Raw genomic sequence first — 21,256 nt, forward strand, 5'->3', positions numbered from 1 at the left:
TTCTTTAAAAATGAGAAAGTGGTGAATTATGAGAATAGCGAAAGTAAAGATAAACATTATTATAACTTCTCTTTTTTGTTTTCTGACTAAAATCATCTGTTGCGTTTATATTCATTTTATTTGGAAGAATCGATGGTAAAACTGACTAAAAGTAAAAAATAGCTGTCGTTTATCCCAGCTTGTCACTAGAGATTGAGAAATGCTAAAGATCCAGTTTGACAAACACACAACTTATTGACCTTAGATGTTACCTTGACCTTTGGGTTGGACGTGAACTCAAGGACGGGTCTGAGTCTGAAACTTAGAAAGGCAGAGTTCACGTACGTGTTCGTAGGCTGAGTAGATCTAGTGACCCAGCAGCGGAGTTGCAAGCCGGTCTACATTGTTAATTGCTTCTCGGTTCATCCTAGATTAGATATCAGCTTTCTGCAGTGTCCGGCGAAATGGCAGGCAGGCAATTTCTCTCCAAGGATCCCGTTTGGGCCCAGCTGAAGAGCTTCTATGAAAGTCAAGGTTCTAAACTCCGAATGCCTGAATTATTCGGCTCCGACCCCAACAGATTTGACAAATTCAGGTCAGTTTTGTTTGTGTCACACCCCCAAAAACGTTGGACGAGGGCCTTATAAAGTAGCTAAGATCTAGGTCACGTTGTCAATAAATCAAGCCCCAGATCCCTGTACTCCTGCTAAAATTAGTAGCTGTCGGCTTCAGCAGGCCTGTGTCAACATACCAACCGTCTCTCTGCACTCCCGTCGCGATAGTCAGGTAGAGCCAAAGCAGAGGCCAGAAGAACCGTTTGTTGACGCTTGAAAAAAAAAGAAAAAAGAATGAAATCAAAACGGGTGGTGTTGGATTCGTGAGAGCCAAAAAGTGTTATTTCATCCCGGGTGGGATCTGTCGCTTAATATTGCAAGTCATAGTGATTACACGTATGCCTCTGGCTCTCATAGGATAGTGATCCTGAAGTTCTTTGAGGCATAAATAAGCAGGGGCACTTTCTCTGGGTGCACTTTTCTATAGTTGCTGTTCTAGCCACACAAGTTCAAAATTTTTCTATTGCAATTTTTAAGGTCATTCCTACACTGAACTCTGCACCATGGCTACCAAAGTGTCAAGAAGTAAGGAATGGGTACAGCTGAAGAAATTTCATGAGAGTTCTTTGCAGAAACTTAATTTGCAACGGTTGTTTCGTGATGATCCTCGTCGCTTTCAGAAATTTAGGTGAGCCATAAATTAAGTCTTTTCTCGTCAAAGTGTTGCCTTGTCTCTTGCTTGCTATTACTAAGGAAAAACATGTTACAACGCTGGATATCTAAACTGGGCCTGGGTCGTTAATTGCTTCTTCTCTAACTAGATAAGCTTAGGTCTCCAGAAGCCAAATCAGGTTATAAGGGTATGGGTCATCAACATGCTTGGACAGATATAGGCCTGCTGTTAATTATTGGAAGTGTCTATTTGCAACGCCATGTTGCGATTAGCGCCAGTGCTAAATAAAACGCTGCGTTGCGATTAGCGCCAGTGCTAAATAAAACGCAGTGTGTAAAATTTTAAGCTTAATCTGCATTCGTTATCGGAAGTTCTGATGGCCGAAGTGACAGCGCGTCTGCGCTTGAAGTCAAACCATTATTTTTTTAGCGTGGGTTCGATCCGGGTCCTGGACGTTTTTTTTTGTTCTTTTTTTTTTTTAGTTGTTGTGCTCTTCTCGACTGACCAACAAATTGTTCCCATAATTATATCTTGTTGCTTTGTAGTTGTTTTTATGTAGTGATGAAGCATGCACTTTCTGGTTTTGTCCCCAAGAGGAGCTCTGTACAAAGTAGGCCTTAGTATAGCCTATACTTTTCCTTTTACCAATTTAGGCCTGGTTAAAGTTAAGTAGTGGCTTTCCTTGGTCTGTGTCTAATATTTAAAAAAAAATAAAATTTTAGGCTCAGGAGAAGGAAAAAAACCCCCCTTCCGGCACCGGGATTCGATGCCACGCTTGGAAGCACTGAACATTAGACTTAAGAGAACATAGACAGTAGACAGCTAACTAGTAGGCCTAACTTTAAAGTTCGAGTTGCACCGTCTTGTTATTGTTATCCAAGCGTCTTTCGACTTAAACTTGCTCAAACTCTTACTCAAATGATTATGATTATGGGAGATGAACAAGAGGTCTACTTTTGTGCAAACAATGTCAGAAACAATTGTTAGATGTAATCTAGATCTAGATCTACTAAAAGGACAATGGTCATGGTGGCTACAGGCCTCTTGTTTGTTTTTTTATTAGGCCTACTCTATAGTTTTGAAACTGCAATAAAAGCAGACTTTTAAAATTGATCATATAATATATATTTATATAATGTAATATATATATATATATATATGTGTGTGTGTGTGTGTGTGTGTGTGTATTTCTTTATTCATGCTGTACTGTAACAGTTGGCTGTGTGTTGTCATCGATTTGTAATATGGATGTATGTGCAAGTTTTCATCCATCATGGGACTGTTTGTTCTAAATCATCATGTATGTGCTGAGACAATGGGGAGAGAGTGATGGAGGGAAAGGATCACTATTGGATGTGTATGGTGGTTCATGTGTTATTTGTATTATTGTATTTTAAAGTGCAGAGTGCACTTTCTTAGTGGAAACGCATAGTAAATTTTTTTATTATTATGACTATTATTATTATTGAGCATATATTATTGTTTCTATCAACAGTGTTAAGCTTGACGGAAAAGAAGGACCACTGTTAGTGGACTTTTCCAAAAACCTGATCAATGAAGAGGCTTTTGGACTTCTCATGAACCTGGTAAGGTGTTTTATCAAAGTAAAGTTTTACTGTAAGAAATTGACATGAAAAGTCATTATCATGACATGTTAAATAAGCATTTTGTCTTGGTGTAAAATTCAAGGGGTGGGGGGGGGGGGGGGAGATGATGGGGCGGGGAGGGGCGTCTATATCAGGAATTTTTACTACACCTGTGCTTCAGCTGGAAGAACTTCTCATTGAGAGATCAATTGAATTTGTTTTCTTTTATTCAAGCTGAATGTACTTTGTCCTGATTTTAATACTACTTCTGATTTTCCATTAAATATGATTGTGGGGGCTCTCGTGGACTACAGGTTAAGGTCTTCGCCTCTCATTCAAATGTCCCGTGTTCGAATCCGGGTAGCGATGGAAAACATTTTCTTCACTAAAATTGTCTCCTTTCACCTCCTTTCCTGCTCTTAACAATGTTTTGCCGTCTGATTTTGTCTCCACTTTCTGACCCACACACGCACGCACACACACACACTTGCACACACATACACACACATGCTCACTCACATGCACAGGCACACATGCACACGCACGCACACACACACACACACGCACACACACACACACACACACACATACACACTATGTTGGAAAGTGACATTATATTATAGACAACATCAGCTTTCAAGTGAGCTGATGCTCGGAAGCAAGGCGGTATTGTTACACATAGCTGTGTCAAGTTTGCTATATCAGAAATGATTTTCGTTATTGATGATGGTGGTTCCTTCTCTCTCTGTCAAGAACATTAAAGGTTTCTATTAAATTGTTGTCCCTTCCAGCTTAAGTGGGTGATTGGCGGGTGCTCTGGTGTGGTTTTCTTCTTTTTTCCTATCAAGCATCTATCGTCCTTATCTCCCCTCCTTCTTTTTTGTGGTTGTTGCTCTCGTGTAACACCTCTAATCTTCGGCACTTATATGACCTTAGCAGTTGCGAGCGCCGTAAAACCCTATACTACTACTACTACTACTACTACTACTACTACTACTACTACTACTACTACTACTGACCTTATTGTGTTGCAAGTGCCGTAAAACACTTACTAAAACTATTTAGACTTAACTTCCAGCTTAAATCGACCAAAGTGGAGCAGATGCGTGACGCCATGTTCTCAGGGGAGAAGATCAACTTCACGGAGAACCGCTCTGTGCTGCACATTGCCCTCAGGAACAGGAGCAACACTCCCATCATGGTGGACGGGAAAGATGTGAGTTTTCCGTCACTTTTACATTTTGAGTCTCCTGCCAGTGGTTTTTAAATCTGTTGTAATAAAAATAAGAAGAAGAAATCCTTCGCCTTGTACTCGGTCACCGTGATCCTGTTTGTTAGAGTATCTGTAAAATTGTAACTGGTTTTGAATAGGTTGATAATATTTAAAGTATTGAAAAGAGAAACGAGCAGTGGTTCAGCAGGGGAGACAAGTGATGGCTGTAACACCTCGTGTCCCCATGTGTATTCTCAGAGAGTTTGTATAAATCTCTGGTCCTCTCCAGAGCTTTCTTGTTAGGTTAGAGATTTGAGATTGTGAGTGGGTCGTTGGCGGGTTCTCTGGTGTGGTTTGCTTCTTTCCTATAAAACACCTATAGTCTTTATCTCCCCTCCTTCTTTTTTATGTTTATTACTCTATTGTAACACCTCTAATCTTCTGGCGCTCATATAACCTTATGCAGTTGCGAGCGCCGAAAAAACCTCTAGTAAAACTGACAGAGATTATGATTTCTGGGAGTGTGATGTTCCGCAGCAATATGAAAGAACCTCTTTGTTTTATTTCGACTGCTATGTAGTCTATAGATGGTATATCTCTATGGACTCCTGTTTCAGGTGATGCCAGAGGTGAATGCTGTGTTGGCTCACATGCGTCAGTTTACTGATCAGGTCCGCAGTGGTCAGTGGAAGGGTTACACAGGGAAGCCCATCACTGACTGCGTCAACATTGGAATTGGTGGTTCTGATTTGGTGAGTTTGCGTTCTATATATCTGCAATTGAATGAATGCACCAAGTAAAATGTTTGATTTTACAGCTATCTTTTCCTTTTTTTTATGACTGGATTTTGCTTGTCAAACAAAGTGAAAATGTTACTGCGTGCTGTTTCTGATTCTGTGTTTTGGTATCTGGCCATACGATTTTTCCCGTTAAGTTTTATGCTTGCCTAGAGTCTTTTGCACTGCGGGTATGATTGTCTGTAATGTTTTGGAAGTGGGGCGGATTTTGCCAGCTGATGAGTGTAAATCTCTTTTTGCAGTGCTTATTTGCGTTTGATGAAATGCTTATATATTATTGTAGTTAATAACTGCAGACTAAACACTGGGTTTACATGGCTTTTATTGTTTCCCCTTCCAGGGACCAGTTATGGTGACTGAAGCACTGAAGCAGTACCAGTGTGGCCCCACCTCACATTTCGTGTCTAATGTGGATGGAACTCATATGGCAGAGACTTTGAAGACTCTCAACCCTGAGACCACTCTTTTCATTATTGCATCGAAGGTAAGTCAGAATGAAGATGTCGTTTTTCATCTCAATATCACTTTGTTCATTCAAAGAGGGTAAATCTTCTACTGTGTTCTGTTTATGGAAGATTACTTACTAGTATTACCACTCGGATGTTTGAACTTGAAATATTCACTTCTCTTAGAATGTTGCAGAGATTGGCTGCCTTTTTTAAAAAGTTAAATGTATTTGAAAGCAAATCATGTCTTCTCTTTTTGACTGGAATCAGGACTTGCAGTTTCCCCATGAGCTGTGTTCATGTACTGATTCAAAGGGCTGAGCGTTATCTCTATTGTAACAAATAGCAATCCCCCAATTTTTTTTTTGCTTTAGTACAAGTACTGTAAAATTATATTCTACTTTTATTCATTTCAAGATTGTGGGACCACCAAAAAAGGGCAAAGATGGGGATTTTCTTGACAGCTCTGTGGAAGGAGAGCAAGATGCTTTGATTTGTAGGAGTGTATGCTTTAACAGATAAGGGGGTGGGCTTTCAGACATTTTTGTTCAGTAAAATGCCTAGGCTTGGCTTTGTATTTGTCCTCTTCCACTGTCTCTTTAGTTTATTAAGTTAATACAGTTGAATGTGTTTCAACGTTTTTCCTTCTTTTCAGACATTCACTACCCAAGAAACAATTACAAATGCCACGTCTGCCAAGCAGTGGTTCCTGGAAAAAGCAAAGGATGTAAGTTATTGTAAAGTAAGGTAACAGACACACCAAACTACGACATCAATTTGATTCCTTTATTTGATGTGAAGGTTTGAACTTGTCTTCCAGGTCGGCTTCTTTCTTAGACTTCAGAGAACTGTTACCGTTTGTCGCCGGTTACTTTTGTTGCTAGCTTGAACGAAATTAAAGTTGTGGGACTGGCTTTTTTTTTTCTCAACGGCAGTGGGATGGGTTTGAATCTCTTATTGAGTGGTTGTTTCCCAATTGCTAAACCTGCTGCTGCCACGACTGTATTGACTTCAAGGGAATATTTAGACTTTATTTTGATTCATCCTCGTTAATTTTTACTCTAGGTTTCTTTTTTTATCCGTCCATAATTTTGAATCTGTTTCCTGCATGGTTTATACGTCTTATTTCCTGAGAATGGACTGCTTAATATTGTAACAATATCCACAGTAGGTCTAATTTTTGTATCTTGAATAGGGTCAATTTATGAAAATATTGGAGACTTTTGAATAAAAGTGACATCCCGTAAAAAATAATAATTTCTGTCTCAAATTATAGTGCAGTATCAGAATCTCATTGCTAATATTGTTGATGTTTAGTTAATATTCATTTAGGGAGGTGTATTGCTAGCAGAAAAATCTTTAGTGCAGGATAGGGAAAATAGTCTGACATGGAATAAGTTAATCTTTAGGGAAGTTAATCTTTAGGGCCTACTGATATTGGTATGCACAATTTGATTAAGTTCTCAGAAGGTGCATATAACATTCTGTAAATGAAACTGACTGTGTTGGAATTAATAAAGTGAAAGATTATTCTTTTATGTTTTTCAGGAAAAGGCTGTTGCAAAGCACTTTGTTGCTCTGTCTACTAATGCTGTAAGTATATTTTTCTGTTTCACATACATCTTTTGAACAAACATATCACATAGCATTGATCTTAATGGAGATTAATCACGTCTTATCTTGTCATATTTGATCAGATAAAATGTCCTTATTTGCAATTTTACTGTTTTCTAAAGGATGGGTTCAAACTTGAAACATTCTGTTACAAGCTTGGAGTGCACTATATATCTTAATATTTCGAAAATACATTTTGTTGTTCATATATTCTTTAAAACTTCTCGCTCTGCAGCCCAAAGTGAAGGAATTTGGAATCGATGAGGCAAACATGTTTGAATTCTGGGATGTGAGTATTCTTTCAATCTTTTGTTTTCTCTTGGTTGTTGTCTGAGACAAGGTTCTTGCACAGTCGCTTTTAAGCACAAGGGAACTATCCTGAAAAATACTGTTTTGAGAAAATCGAAGGTAAAGTTTTTGCCCTTTGTTCAGTCTCAATAAAATACAAGGAAAGTTTCCTCTATAACCAAACAAATATACACACCAGTGAAAATCAAACTTTTCCTATAGGTAGGGCAATGGCCACTTTTGGTGTAGATCAAGATTTCTAGAAACCTGTGAAATCCGGGTTAGTCCGCTTGTCCTTAAAAGCGACCATATAAAGGAAATTCTACTAAGATGTTTCATACCTGCCCTTTTGAAAGTTAGACACTTAAAATTTTCTTTTTAAAATTACTTTATTAAGCAGTCATAAGGCTTAGGTATGTATGGCAAATTCCTTGCACTCTTTGTCATATGGAGTTGATGATGTGTAGTGCTAATATAAAGTACGTTAGAAACAAGGTAGCTAGACGTTAATTACCACAGATAAGCAGTATCAGATTTTTTTGTGCCTGTGTTTCCTTACTTTTTAATATTTTATTTTACATGTATTTTGAGGACTTAAAACATTATTTTTAAAATCTTTTATTTTATAATTATTGTTAAATTGTATCTTTGAGATGTTTTCTTCATGAAATTGTTACGCTTAGATATTTTTTCATTTGTTGCTGGAAGATAGCAGTTGTGAATAGATTTGTAACTGAAAACATTGCTTTTGTCCGCTTTGTTTTGCTCTCTGCTTCCTCTTCTTCTTCTTCTTCCTCTTCTTCTTCTCCTTCTCCTTCTCCTTCTCCTTCTCCTTCTTCTTCTTCTTCCTCTTCTTCTTCAATCCTGTGGTTGGGGCAACCGTGGGGGCACCACTGCATCTGACAACCAGCTCTCGCCATTTTTCTTTGTCCTCTGCTTTCCTCAGATTGTCACCTATCATTTTCCCTGTCCACTCTGTGATGTTGTCCTCCCTTCTCCTCTGCCTTCCTCTCTCGCTGGATGTTAATATTAGACCTTTGAGCCCTGACCTCCTGAGGCTACTCTGCAGCCTGAGCTCCTCAGTAATATATTACTAACGCTCATATGTTCACAAAATTACATTCCATATTCCACTCATGGTAGTCCTTGTCATTGCCAGTATCTAATTCAGAAAGATATTTTCAAAATAATAAATACCACCATGTGTAGTAAATGCAGTTTTTGGTATCCGGTTAGTCTCAGGTGGGTCGGGTTGGGGATTGGGTCTCGCTCACTGCTGTACTGGTGGCTAGGCATACGCGCAGTTTTACGTGCCACCAGTGTACCGGTGGCTAGGGCTCAAAGGGTGACAAGTCAGAGGTCCTTCTTCTTAATCAGTAAGAATTGTGTTGACATAGATGTACAACTGAGATTAGATCAGGTGGTTGAAGGATATCACTGGTAGCTCCTACTTCTTTTCCGATCCTCTGCTGCTTTAGTCTGTCTGTTATGCTTTTCTGATCCTCTGCTGCTTTAGTCTGTCTGTCATGCTTTTCCGATCCTCTGCTGCTTTAGTCTGTCTGTCATGCTTTTCCGATCCTCTGCTGCTTTAGTCTGTCTGTCATGCTTTTCTGATCCTCTGCTGCTTTAGTCTGTCTGTCATGCTTTTCCGATCCTCTGCTGCTTTAGTCTGTCTGTCATGCTTTTCCCCTGTACTAAATGACTGTTTTTGTTTCATTGTACCTGGCTGTACTCAAACAAATATGGGGTCGAAAAGCACAGTACTGTTTTAAACAATTTAATTTTTTAATATTTATGTTTCTTTCTAGTGGGTTGGTGGCCGCTATTCCCTGTGGTCGGCTATTGGACTTTCCATCGCACTGATGATTGGTACGTCTTTTTACCTCTGATTATTTTGGGTCTTTTGATGTTGAACAAATATAGGTTTGTCTCAGATTATGATTATGTGTGTCATGATACCGTGGAATCAGGTGCTCATCAGTTTCGAGCATGTGGAGTTATTGATATAATCTTGAGGCCTGTTCATTGTTCTTGCTTTCAATGAAAAAGAAATAGCCGTCCAACTTGAATAGAAGTCGACATATTAGCCATTAAATGGGGGGGGTTGCGGTCGCATGGTTTCGGAGGTAAGATAATAAGATAAGCAAGAAAATGGCTTCCAAGTTTGGTGAATTCGTAAGCTTGAGAGTACTTGGCAAGTGAAAATTTACAATTGTTGTGATTTTCAGTAAATTCCATATAGAAACTTGATTTTAAATGAACATGAAAGGAATTGAGCTAAAAAATAAGAATCAACTATAAATCGCTAAACAAGGAAAAATTCAGGTCCTTCAATTCCATTATTTTGACGAGCACCTGATTTCACTATGCTGCCCGACTCGCATATTGAATATTGATAAGGTTAGTTGGACTTGGATTATTTACTTAAATGATTTGAAAGTCCACTTGAATGGCATCTCACTTTTTAAGCTTAGTCCTCGATATTGTTTAGTTATATTTTTATTATTGTTGATATACATTACAATAACATACAATTATCTAAGTAATAACATATACCGTTCCCCCCTCTCTTTCCTTTCCTTTCCATGAATGCACTCTATCGCACAGACACACACAAACATACACACATTATGAGAACGTTTTATGGTACTTTGACCCCTTTCTCCCAGGCATGGACAACTTTGAAGCCCTGCTGGATGGAGCTCACTTCATGGACAAACACTTCAAGGAGGCCCCACCAGAGAAGAATGTGAGAGAACTGTTCAGATCTATTTCCCCAAACCTCCTGTGTGTCGGTGTGGTGTGCACCACATCTAATGGTGTGGTGTGCACCACATCTAATGGTGTGGTGTGCACCACATCTAATTCTTTTCAGTGGTACTGTCATTGGAATAGAAATATATGGTGATCATCGTGCAAACTGACTGTAGGTTATTAATCTTTCCCCCCACTATTGTTTCTATCTATCTGTCTGCCTTGCTTTTTCCTAGCTCTAAATGATCATCAGTGTGTCGATAAGCTTCTCTTTACTAAATCAAACAAACAAACAAACAAATGTCGTCTGTATTGTTAACCACTTTCCTTCAATCAGGAGAGAAGCATCTTACTTATTTTATTTTATGTTAGAAATGATTTGCTGGTGCTCTTTGTGGAACTGATGTTGGGTTTCAGCTTCATAAAGTGAGATCCTTATGACCTTAGCAGTTGCGAGCGCCGTAAAACCCTATACTACATACATACAAAGTGAGATTCTTTGTTTTTTATTCTGCTCAGATCCCAATGATCCTGGCTGCCCTTGGAATCTGGTACACCAACTTCTTTGGATCTCAGTCCTACACCATCTTGCCCTATGATCAGGTAAGAGGTAGCCATTTCTTCTTACTGCTGTCTTTCAGCCACACCCCTGATCTTCTGGTAGGAAAGATCTACACCTAGCCTTCTCGGACAAGGGCGAAAAATCTCGGAGGTCCCGTGTGCAAGCTGTGCACGTTAAAGATCCCTTGGTGGTCTAAAATCGATAAGAGTAGGCTTCGGCCGCCATCCGGGCAAAATTCTAAATTTCCTACCAACTGAAAAAGTTTAGTGTGTCCCGCGCGCTCATATGACCTTATGCAGTTGCGAGCGCCGTAAAACACTTACAAAAACAAAAAAACAAACAAGAGGTAGCCATTTAGTGTCATGACAATAACCTGCTGGTATATTGTAATAGGGGGAAGACATGAGTGACATCGAGCGACTAGCCCGGGATAGGGAAAGGTGGAAAGTGTTTGTTCGTGGCCTATATCCTTATCCAGGGTGAGAAAGGTAATGTCTTGCAAGAGTGGTGCTGTTTTTGCCTCTTATATTATGGAAATTGCTTGTAAATTAATTACAAAAGTTATATAAGCTCAGGAAAGCAACGTGACACGCTGTTATGACCTTATGCAGTTGCGAGGGCAGTAAAACTTTTACTAAACTAAAAAAAAATGTTTATGATGTGCAGAATAAGTAGGCCTAGCTCTTTGGTTATCCATTGATAAACTTATTTTCATCTAATGATCTCACTTGGGGGCTCTCGTGGCCCAGAGGTTAAGGTGTTCGCCTCTCATTCAAAGGTCCCGGGTTCGAATCTGGGTACAGACGGAAAAATTTTCTTCTCTGAAATTGTCTCCTTTCACCTCTTTTTCTGCTCTCTAGCAATGTTCTGTCATCTGCTTTCGTCTCCATTTTCTGCCCCCACCCCTTCACCTCCTTTGCCCCATCCTCTGGGCTTCTGACTCTTTCTGCAGCCTTTCTACTGTTACTCCTTGGCTCCATCTTGCTGCTGTCTTTCAGCCACACCCCTGGTATTCTGGTAGGAAAGATCTACATTTAGCTTTCTCGGACATGGGCAAGCTGCACATGTTAAAGATTCCTTGGTGGTCAAAAATTGATAAGAGTAGGCTTCGACCGCCACCTGGGCAAAATTCAAACTTTCCTACCAACTGAAAATGTTCGGTGTGTCCTGCGCGCTCATTTACTCATATGACCTTATGCAGTTGCGAGCGCCGTAAAACACTTACCAAAAAAAAAGATTTCTTTTTCAGTTTTCGGGTGCAAGTCATGGACAGAATGCACTGAAAGTCTATTTTCTATGTAAAGAATTTTCCCCTGTAGCCTTTTTGAACGAGTATTCCTATAATTATCATGTCTTTCTTAACAATAGACACAACTGGAAAAGGCTTTTTGACCCAAATACTAGTAGAAATATTTTGTATGAGCAGTATAATGTCATTGAATTTGAGATGTGTTCCATTATGGATGGAAGATGAAGCTTATCCTGTCTCATCTTTATCCATGTGCTATGTTATCTTGTCTTATCTCTCCTGTAACTTTCAGTACCTGCACAGATTCCCAGCCTATTTCCAACAAGGTGACATGGAGAGTAACGGCAAGTACATCACACGGGATGGCCAGCACGTTGACTACAACACAGGGTCCATCGTGTGGGGAGAGCCCGGTACCAACGGCCAGCACGCCTTCTATCAGCTGATACATCAAGGTATATGTCAGTGTGTGGTTGGCGGGTGCTCTGGTGTGGTTTGCTCCTTCTTTCTTATCAAACATCTATCGTCCTTATTTCCCCCTCCTTCTTTTTTTTGTTTCTTACCCTCTAATCTTCTGGCGCTCATATGACCTTATGCAGTTGCGAGCGCCGTAAACCCTCTACTAAAACTAACTAGGTATTATGCCTCTCTTGCTCATAGAGCTTCCCCACACTCTGGCTGACTGGATTTGCGAGTGGATGAGGGATAATCACTGCCGGATCCTACCTGTTTACTGTCTCTCCTTTGTTTCTGCCTGTCTGTCTCTGTTGCCTTTTCTCGGCACCAAACGACTCTTATTGTGTTAATGTGCTTCTCTCAATCTCTGACTCTGAAGAGCAAATGGGATTATAATGACAGTTAAGCTCCAGGCTGTGGATTGATAGCCTAGTTGGTGGGTAGTTGGTGGGTGCTCTGGTGTGGTTTGCTTCTTCTTTCCTATCAAACATCTACCGTCTTATCTCTGCTCCTTCTTTTTTATGTTTGTTACTCTCTTGTAACACCTCTAATCTTCGGCACTTATATGACCTTATTGTGTTGCAAGTGCCGTAAAACACTAACAAAAAAAATAATTTTTTTTAAAATTAAAAAAATAGTCTAGTTGTTTGGCTACCAGACCTGTAATCATGAGATTGCAGTATAAGGATTCAAGGGTTTGAGACTCAGCTTGGCTCAGTCTAACATTTGAGACTCAGCTCGGCTCAGTCTAACATTGTATCCTTGGGAAAGGCACTTTTTTTACCCTGATTTTTCCCATTTAGCCCAGTCCTGTCAGAAATGGATATTAAATTTAAACCAGGAGATCCTGCCTGTTAAATAACCTTACAGTGTTGCAAGGGACAATACAATTTCTCTTATATTTTTTCAGGCTGTGGCCCAGTTGGTTTTGTGTCTACTGCATTCCACTGTTGCTGATTGTCTGTCTAGTGGGATCTGATCATACCACATTTTTCCATTGTTTATATTAACTAAACCTGACCCTGATGAAATGTGAGGATCGTAAGACAGATTTGTCATAAACTGCTGTCAAGAACAACCATCATCTTGAAATTGCAAGCTTAAATCTGAGTGAGGTCAGAGTTTCTTCTCAGTCCCAGCGCTCGTTCCTACCCATGGATAAAGCACTCAGCTATCCAAATGATCTTTTCTGCGATGGATAGGCTTTTAAACTTCTGAAAAGCAGAAAAAAACCCAAAGTTGTTGCCGTCTGGCTTATGAGAAACTGTATGCCACAAGCCATTTTGCCTAAGTCCTCCCATTAATGCTCTGTATCATGAGTGTAGAATTTAGTTCCTCAAGTTTTTGTTTTGTTGAATATTTTTTTCTGTCTTTTGTCTTTCATTTCACCTTTAGGAACCCATGTGATTCCTTGTGATTTCCTTGTTGCTGTGGACACCTTGAACCCTATCCAGAATGGACTCCATCAAAAGGTAGCAAAAGATCAGAGTTGATAGTTAAGAGTTACTTAACCCTATCCGTACGCCCTGGGGTCATTTTGTACCCCCGGGGTTGTATTCTTCATATTTTTGAATACTTCTAGTACGAAGATCTCTTCGAGACTTTCAGTATTTCTAGAAAAATCATTTAGACAGACTACTTTACAATGCGTATGGATCGGATAAACGAGTAAATTTCCTCTCTGGAAAGTGGTGGCACAGAGTTCGCCACGTCGTATGGATAGGATAGTAAAACACGACGTACGGATAGGGTTAAGAGTTTGTGCTAGACATCCTTAATCATGCTATTTGACCTATTGAAATGTTTGGTTTAATAGTTTCCAGTTTTTTGGGTGATTATTTGAAAAGGGTACCTTGAGGGTTCCTTCAAATGTGCTGATAATTATTTTTAGGCATTTTTGAAATCATCTTATCCAGGTATGGGACAGGCAATTCCGGCATAGGCTTACCTCTCCAGCAACAAAGGAGGTTATTTTAATGTTGATGGTGGCAACAGTATCTTTGATGAAATAAAGCTGATGTGCAAGGTCTTTCTGTCCCAGGGGCTGACTATGATGCTTTCTAGTACTGAATGCTCCTGTGTTTATTTAGTGTATTGTGTTGGGATTGTATGCTCCAGGTGAGCTCCTGATTTAGTGATCACGGAGTGTTGGAGGTCAGGTCTTCTTCTAGCCTGCCTGTGCCTTTTGTGGGTGGTTGGCGGGTGCTCTGGTGTGGTTTGCTTCTTCTTTCCTATCAAACATCTATCATCCTTATCTCCCCTTCTTCTTTTTTATGTTTGTTACTCTCTTGTAACACCTCTAATCTTTTGGCGCTCATATGACCTTTTGCAGTTGCGAGCGCTGTAAAACCTCTACAACTAAAACTAAACTGTGCCTTTTTGGTGTGTTCCGTTTGTATTTGAAAACATAAAATAAGTGTTATTGTATCCTTATGCTTGTATTCCACTCTATTATGGATGCACTGTTCTGTTGACATCACAATGGACTAAGTGGGTGGTTGGGGGGAGCTCTGGTGTGGTTTGCTTTTTCTTTCCTATCAAACATCGATCGTCCTTATCTCCCCTCCTACTTTTTTAAATGTTTGTTACTCTCTCGTAACACCTCTAATCTTCTGGCGCTCATATGACCTTATGCAGTTGCGAGCGCCGTAAAATACGGTAAAACCTGTACTAAAACAAACAAACATGATTACAGTGTTTTCCCAGGTGTTGAATCTCTCATAGGTTTTGTTTTTCACGACTCTGCAAACTCTCAGCTTAGTCCTGCTAGGGATATCAGAGGTCAGGGTTCAAAACTAACAGTACAGTACTTTATGTTGAAGGACATTGACCCCATGTTGTGCTGAAAGTGGTGAAAGGAACCAGTGTTGATGAGCTGGGCGTAAGAAATGTAGCTAGTTTTGTCTTTACCATCTCTAATTATCACAATTTGGTCTCTTTTGTTACCAGATTCTGCTGTCCAACTTCTTGGCTCAGACAGAAGCTTTGATGAAAGGGAAGTCTGGAGAAGAAGTGGAGGCAGAGCTCCGTGCCTCTGGCATGAGTGAGGACCAGATTCGACTGATCAAGCCGCACAAGGTGAGTTGACGTCTGCTGTTCCTGGGTTTTTTGGTAAGAAGTAACACATTTCAACTGGTGTGTACAGTTGTCTGTGGTGTAGCAGTTAGGGACTTTGACATTGGGTGCAGATGACCTGAGCTCAATTCCTGTATGAGGAGAATTTTGATCAAGTATTTCTGTCTGTTTGAATGGTTGACCCCGACTGTAGTTACTAGCAGGGTTGAAGCTGCCAGTCTTCTAAAGGACTGAAATACATGTAGTGTTGATGAGAGCATAAACCACCTGTTTGAACACTTTGCAGTCACACAGCCAGCAGTACAAAATACTCCATCTGGTCACCCAGCCTGGAGAGCGACTGCAACCGACTTCTTGGGTCTTGCCCAGAAATGCGCTAGGTGACTGGAACGGATAATTTTTCTCCGGCGCATTATTGCGCCAAGTGACCGAAAAGTGTTAATGGAGCCCCACAAAAAAAAAAAAGCCATTGGTGTTTGGGTGTGTAAGAATGTATTTTTTTAGGCATGCGTGATTATTCTTAGCAATCGACTCTAACTATTCTTATCACCATTTGTGTTTTGCCTTACAGGCATGGAGTTTGGAGTGTTTTTTGGGTTCTTTTTTCATCATCTAGTGGGTGGTTGGTGGGTGCTGTGGTGGGGTTTGCTCCTTCTTTCCTGTCAAACATCTATTGTCCTTATCTCTCCTTCTCTTTTTTGGTGTTTTTTTGTGTTTGTTACTCTCCTATAACACCTTTAACCTTCAGCACTTATTTGACCTAATTGTGTTGCAAGTGCCGTAAAATTCTTACTAAGTCAAACAAGCAAACAAAAAACATCATCTTCCCCTCTTCCACCTCTGGCACACGTGCTAACCTCCGACTGCTTCAGATTCCTCAACGGCTTATGCTAGGACTTGTGTTATGACTGTTGTGTATTCTACTTGCGAACAGTCCAAGAACACCAACAACGTTAAACATTTATATATGAAGCATCTTCTCGGGCTGTTTTTCCAGAGTTTAACATAAGACAAACACTTTACATGATTGTGACTTGTGCTACTGTAGGCTAGACATCTTTATTGTTTCTCTGTGTGTGTGTTACTCTTTTCTTGCTCTCAACGATACCGATGTACTAACCATTACAGTACTCGTTATGGAATACTGAAAGTGGGTACTTATAATGTTACATAATGATTACTTTACAACAATGACTATGGTACAAAGTATAGGTAATATTGTGAACAAAGTAGGATTACTAGGAAGTTTTTGTTGCCTTGTTTTCCAGGTGTTTGAAGGAAACCGGCCTAGCAATTCTATTGTCTTCCAGCGCCTGACCCCCTTCAACCTAGGAATGCTCATAGGTAAGCCTTTTTGGGTACTGATTATGTCTTTTCTTTTTATGGCTGCCAAACATTTGATGACACACTGCACATAATTGGCCAAGCTATTCTTAAGGTGCAGGGAGGGCAAAGCTTTCTGTGATGCCAGGTTTGCCCTTTGCAACGTACCTGGGTAGTTAACTGAGTAGGTTTTCCTATTGTGTCAGATGTCCACACTCAAAAAATATATATATGTTCCCAGAATAAAAATATTATAGCTATTGAATGGCAAATTGTTCCACTTTCGTCGTAACATCAAGTATATGAGTAGGATGGATGTGAATGGAGGTCTAAGATTGTCATATCAAAGAGATTGCCCCCAAGATACAGAAGCATGGACTCACCAAGATTGCGTTCGTTCCGCAAGGAAGCAAGGTTACCGAAAGAAAGAAAGTGAACGAAGTCATGGAAGACCAGAGCGGAAGCACATGGGAGGTAGCCGCTGACTTAAAGGGCTTTGAGAGATTCTTCCCCATTCCAACTACGAAAAAGCCAGACATTGTGTTATGGGAGGAAAAAGACAAAGAGGTGCACTTGGTAGAGCTCACGGTGCCCCACGAGGACAATATCTATGCCGCTCATGAGCGGAAAAACCCCGTTATGAGGCACTCGTCGAACAATGTGAGGAGGCAGGATGGAAAGCAACCCATTTTCCGGTAGAGGTAGGATGCAGAGGTTTTTTAGCAACAAGCGCCGGTAAATGGATAAGAGTGGCAGGACTTACTGCAAAGAAAAGCAACGAACTCACAAACTCCCTTCAGGAGACAGCAGAGAAAGCCAGTCACTGGATCAAGTTGAAACGAGAGGACGCAGGCTGGAATGAATCCTAAAGTTGGCAGCAGAGGAAAACAGTCAAATTAGCATGGAGACCTCACATCGGTGAGGGGGCTCAGTGTGTCAGAAAAGTTGTAGAGAGGAAGAGCCCGAAACAGCGACGCATTCTCTCCTGATGATCTCCATGCTAGAGTCCGGGATACGGAGCGTTCGGCTGTGAGCAGTGCATTTTGGCTGTTTAAACTACGTACCCTTACTTTATGCTGAGGTGGATTATAAGTCGGCCCCATGTCTTTTGTAGCTTACGTTGTGTTGCAAGTGGAGTAAAACTGAAATGGGCAGTTCCTTTTGATTTCCTTTGTCTCTGCTCTCCCAATTTGTAATCCAAGGGGAGAGTTTTCATTTATTGTGCAGACCCATCATAATGTCTCTTAGTAACAGCGGTGTAATGATTTGTAAGTGGAGTGGGTTCACGAAATATTCCCAGCTTTAAAATCCATTTTAAAACTCATTGTTGCTGCGAACATTATTTTTTTAATGTTTTGCCCTTTTGAATACTAACCGCAATCCTTGTTTTTTCATCTCTGAAGTGATCTTATTGCATAAAAAGCAGAACAAAATTATCATGAAAAAAAGGTTGTTATTTGACATTAGCAGACCCTCTGTCACCACCACCCCCCCCCCCCCCCACCCCCGGGGCAGTGCCACTGACTGTAGTGTCTTTAGGCCATTCCCAAAGGGAGGACATTTCTCGTTCAAGCATAGTAGAATTGTAAATGGGCTGATTCATGTCATGCTCATAACTGTGCCTGATCTGCAACAGGGAACTACTGCTTTTTCTTTTTTAATCCTTACTATTGTCATTTTCCTCTACTTCTTTTGTATGTTTGTCACTCTCTTGTGACCCGCTATTTCTGGGGTGCCTTGATAGTCGAAGCAGACTTTGTGCTGTTGAGACTAGAGAGGTGAGCAGAATAAGTCTGATTCCCTGTAAAGACTTCTCTGTTGACACCCACCCCTTGGCGCTCATATGACCTTATGTAGTTGCGAGCGCCGTAAAACCTTCTACTATAAAATAAAAAAAACCCCTCTGTGTCATTAAAGTTTGATTTTATGCTCTTTAACTTTTTCAGCAATGTACGAGATGAAGATCTTCACCCAAGGCATTGTGTGGGATATTAACTCATTTGATCAATGGGGGTAAGTAGCAAATTGCATGAAAGGCCTACGAGCAGATCCAGAATCCTCATGTGAATTGAGTATTTACTTCATGATTTATTTTAAAAACTTATCATGCGCTATGTCGCGTTAAGCTCTTGTCATTTCAAAAGTAGGTTTTTTGGAAATATAAGGGGAGTGGGTGGGTGGGGGGTGGGGAGAGCTCAGCAGTTGAATGGCTGCTCTGATATTCAATCTACTGGTAAATGACCTTACGTTCTGCTTCTCTCATTTTGAATTAATATGACAGTGTCAAAGCAAATGAATTCTTTCTGCGGTAATTTTGTTGTTGTTGTTGTTGACTTGGATTGAAATTCTCACAGCAAATGAACGTTTTTATTGGATCTTCTCTTTCCCATTTAGTTAGATGTTCTCATGGCAAAGGAAGGATTCTATTTGCTGGTTTTTTTTCCCTCATTTTTCAGTGTGGAACTGGGCAAAGTTCTGGCTAAAGCTATTCTCCCAGAGTTGTCTGCCCCTGGTAACGTCTCCTCCCATGACAGCTCCACTAACGGCCTCATCAACTTCATCAAATCCAGTACAAACTGAGTTTAGAACTTGGAGATTTCTGGCTTGTCCACTGCTCCACTCTAAATTTCGTTGAATTTCCCTTTGTGTGCTTTCAAGCTTGGGTATAAGATTGATTTTGTGTCTGTGATCTCTCAGAAATTATTAAAAAATCAAGCTTTTTTTTTTAGCATTTTGTCTTACCAGCATTTATGAGAAGAGTGAGTCATGTGTGACAGATGAAAATGAGGAATTATTTTCTGAGCAAGTGTTATTTTTGTTGAAAAGAAAAAAAATGGATATATTATGTAGTTTATACACTTTTATTTTTTGTAAGTTATGTCTTTTTATTTCTTATTATTTGAAAAGTGCCAAAAGTAGTTTTCTTTCTAGTTCAAGAATTTTCGTAATCTTTCTACGCACTCCTTTAGGAATGTGAAATGCCATGGCTTATTTTTATCTAGCATTTAATTTATCCCTGTGTGTCTGCAATCAAGATTATTGTCAGTTGTTTTTTTTTCTCCTTTGATTGAATGCCCAGTACCTTGTACAAACTTTATCTCTGAATCAAATTTCGATCTGAAGAATAAGCACTGGTCAGATGATGTCCCTGACCGTTTAAATGTCATGTAGAATCTCTTCCTTTCTTTCAGTGGCCGTCTATATACATGTATTTGCTGAGTATCTTATTGAGGGTATCACCAACATAGTAGACTAATGGCTTGTTCTTTTGGGCTACAATGTTCAGTGAGTTTTCTTGCGGGTGTCAAAAGTATTTTCTACTTGTATAAACCTAATGCTCTTTCTTAGGCTGTGGGAATTTTTGCTGGTGTTTCAATTTTAAAAAAAAATTGTTAGTGTCCAAAACTAACTACAAATTTTCTATCAGAATAAAAGCAGTGTAATGAACGCTTAGCCTTGGTCATTGACTCATTACAAATGTGCTGTTTGAGTGTATTAAAATGGTAGGTGCCTAGAGTATCTTGCTTACCGGGTACCTTCTCTTGGATGAATGGTAAAAGTTGCTTCATGTGATGGTTTACGTGAACAATTTTGTAAAAAAAACCAAACAAAACTTTTCCCCTTCATGTTCTACTCCCTTTTTATTTTATAATATGAACAACTAATGTGTATTATTCTGAGTCTATTTTGACCTTAGGTTATACCTGAGGAATCTTGTCTAGTTGCTACTACTACTATAATTGTAGTTTCTAGTTGCTTGTTCTTTATGTCTCTTGTCTGTTTTTGTGGGTATTTTTTTCTTCTTTATTCTATGATAAATATTAAGTTTGGGATCTGCCCTGTGAACATCAAACTTGGTTGATAACTTAACATGACTGGTGGCCATCTAAATGCAAGATACAATTGACTTTGTCTAGAATGTATGGGCTTTTCAACTTGTGTCCTGTTTTGTCCAGAGTTTATGTTTTTGATATTCTACTTTGTTTTGTACATTGTTATGTTGTACCCACCTAAAGGAAACCGCAGCTGAGGTCTCTTTATTTTCCTGGTATTGAGATTAGCTCGGAGATGTGTGTGATGTGTTCAGACTGGGCTATTAATAGGGCTATTGATATTGAACTGTTTGAACATTGTGTAGTAGCGACTTATACAAAAATAAAAGATTTAAAATTTCGATTCGTTTTTGTTTTTATTTAATACATTATGCAGTAGTTAGTTTTTAATTCCTTTGTTCATGGTTTTGACCTTAAACAGTTGGTTGCAAACTTGATGAGCAATTGGAAAATATTTGTGGTTTCAGCTTCAGTGAGTTTCCTTTTGGTCTGGAAGGGTTTTGTGTCAGCCCTGTGTTCTGAAGGTTGGTGGAGAGCCCCACTTTTTTACTGGCGTTTTCAATGTTTGGAAGATTTTACTGAAGAAAAAAAATCCCCCCGAAAACCGTCAGTGAAAATGACTCGGACTTCTGTCAAAACCACTGAGAATTGCTAAATATTAGATCCTCAAAGTTCCCAGATTTGTTGAAGGCAAGCTCTGAGGTTTGTGGAACACGCCATAAACTCTGCATGGTTTTGCCACGCCCCCAAGTCTTCAGTCTAGGGCAAGAAAACTGGGGGTTCTGTATGCTTGCCGCGTAGAGGGGAAACAGTCTGGTTGTTGAAAGTTGAAGAAAAAGCGCGCTCAGCCTTCT

General features: G+C 39.9%; 1 protein-coding gene across 2 annotated transcripts; it reads left to right on the plus strand.

Annotated features, from left to right (window-relative positions):
• The first annotated feature begins 80 nt into the window (after window positions 1-80).
• Window positions 81-20,744, plus strand: LOC101849866 (glucose-6-phosphate isomerase). Of its 2 annotated transcripts, none has more exons than XM_005105237.2 (17): window positions 81-574; window positions 2,702-2,792; window positions 3,871-4,008; window positions 4,623-4,757; window positions 5,143-5,286; window positions 5,904-5,975; window positions 6,797-6,841; window positions 7,098-7,151; window positions 8,959-9,019; window positions 9,820-9,899; window positions 10,424-10,507; window positions 12,008-12,170; window positions 13,567-13,643; window positions 15,121-15,249; window positions 16,515-16,590; window positions 18,516-18,582; window positions 19,026-20,744. In XM_005105237.2, the coding sequence occupies exons 1-17, from the start codon at window positions 444-446 to the stop codon at window positions 19,147-19,149; spliced, it is 1,671 nt and encodes a 556-aa protein (XP_005105294.1). In that variant the 5' UTR covers window positions 81-443; the 3' UTR covers window positions 19,150-20,744. The 2 variants fall into 2 exon arrangements, with proteins under 2 accessions (XP_005105294.1, XP_005105295.1); XM_005105238.3 differs by lacking the exon at window positions 81-574 and adding an exon at window positions 1,082-1,221.
• The last annotated feature ends 512 nt before the right edge of the window (window positions 20,745-21,256 follow it).

The sequence above is a fragment of the Aplysia californica genome, unplaced genomic scaffold (assembly GCF_000002075.1).
Source record: "Aplysia californica isolate F4 #8 unplaced genomic scaffold, AplCal3.0 scaffold00460, whole genome shotgun sequence".
Classification (NCBI taxonomy): domain Eukaryota; kingdom Metazoa; phylum Mollusca; class Gastropoda; order Aplysiida; family Aplysiidae; genus Aplysia; species Aplysia californica.

Excerpts from the sequence above, each read along its gene's own strand:
- LOC101849866 (XM_005105237.2), top strand. The coding sequence starts at position 444 with ATGGCAGGCAGGCAATTTCTCTCCAAGGATCCCGTTTGGGCCCAGCTG. Across the intron at positions 4,758-5,142 it reads GAATTGGTGGTTCTGATTTG|GGACCAGTTATGGTGACTGA; the intron begins GTGAGTTTGCGT and ends TTCCCCTTCCAG. Across the intron at positions 5,976-6,796 it reads TCCTGGAAAAAGCAAAGGAT|GAAAAGGCTGTTGCAAAGCA; the intron begins GTAAGTTATTGT and ends TATGTTTTTCAG.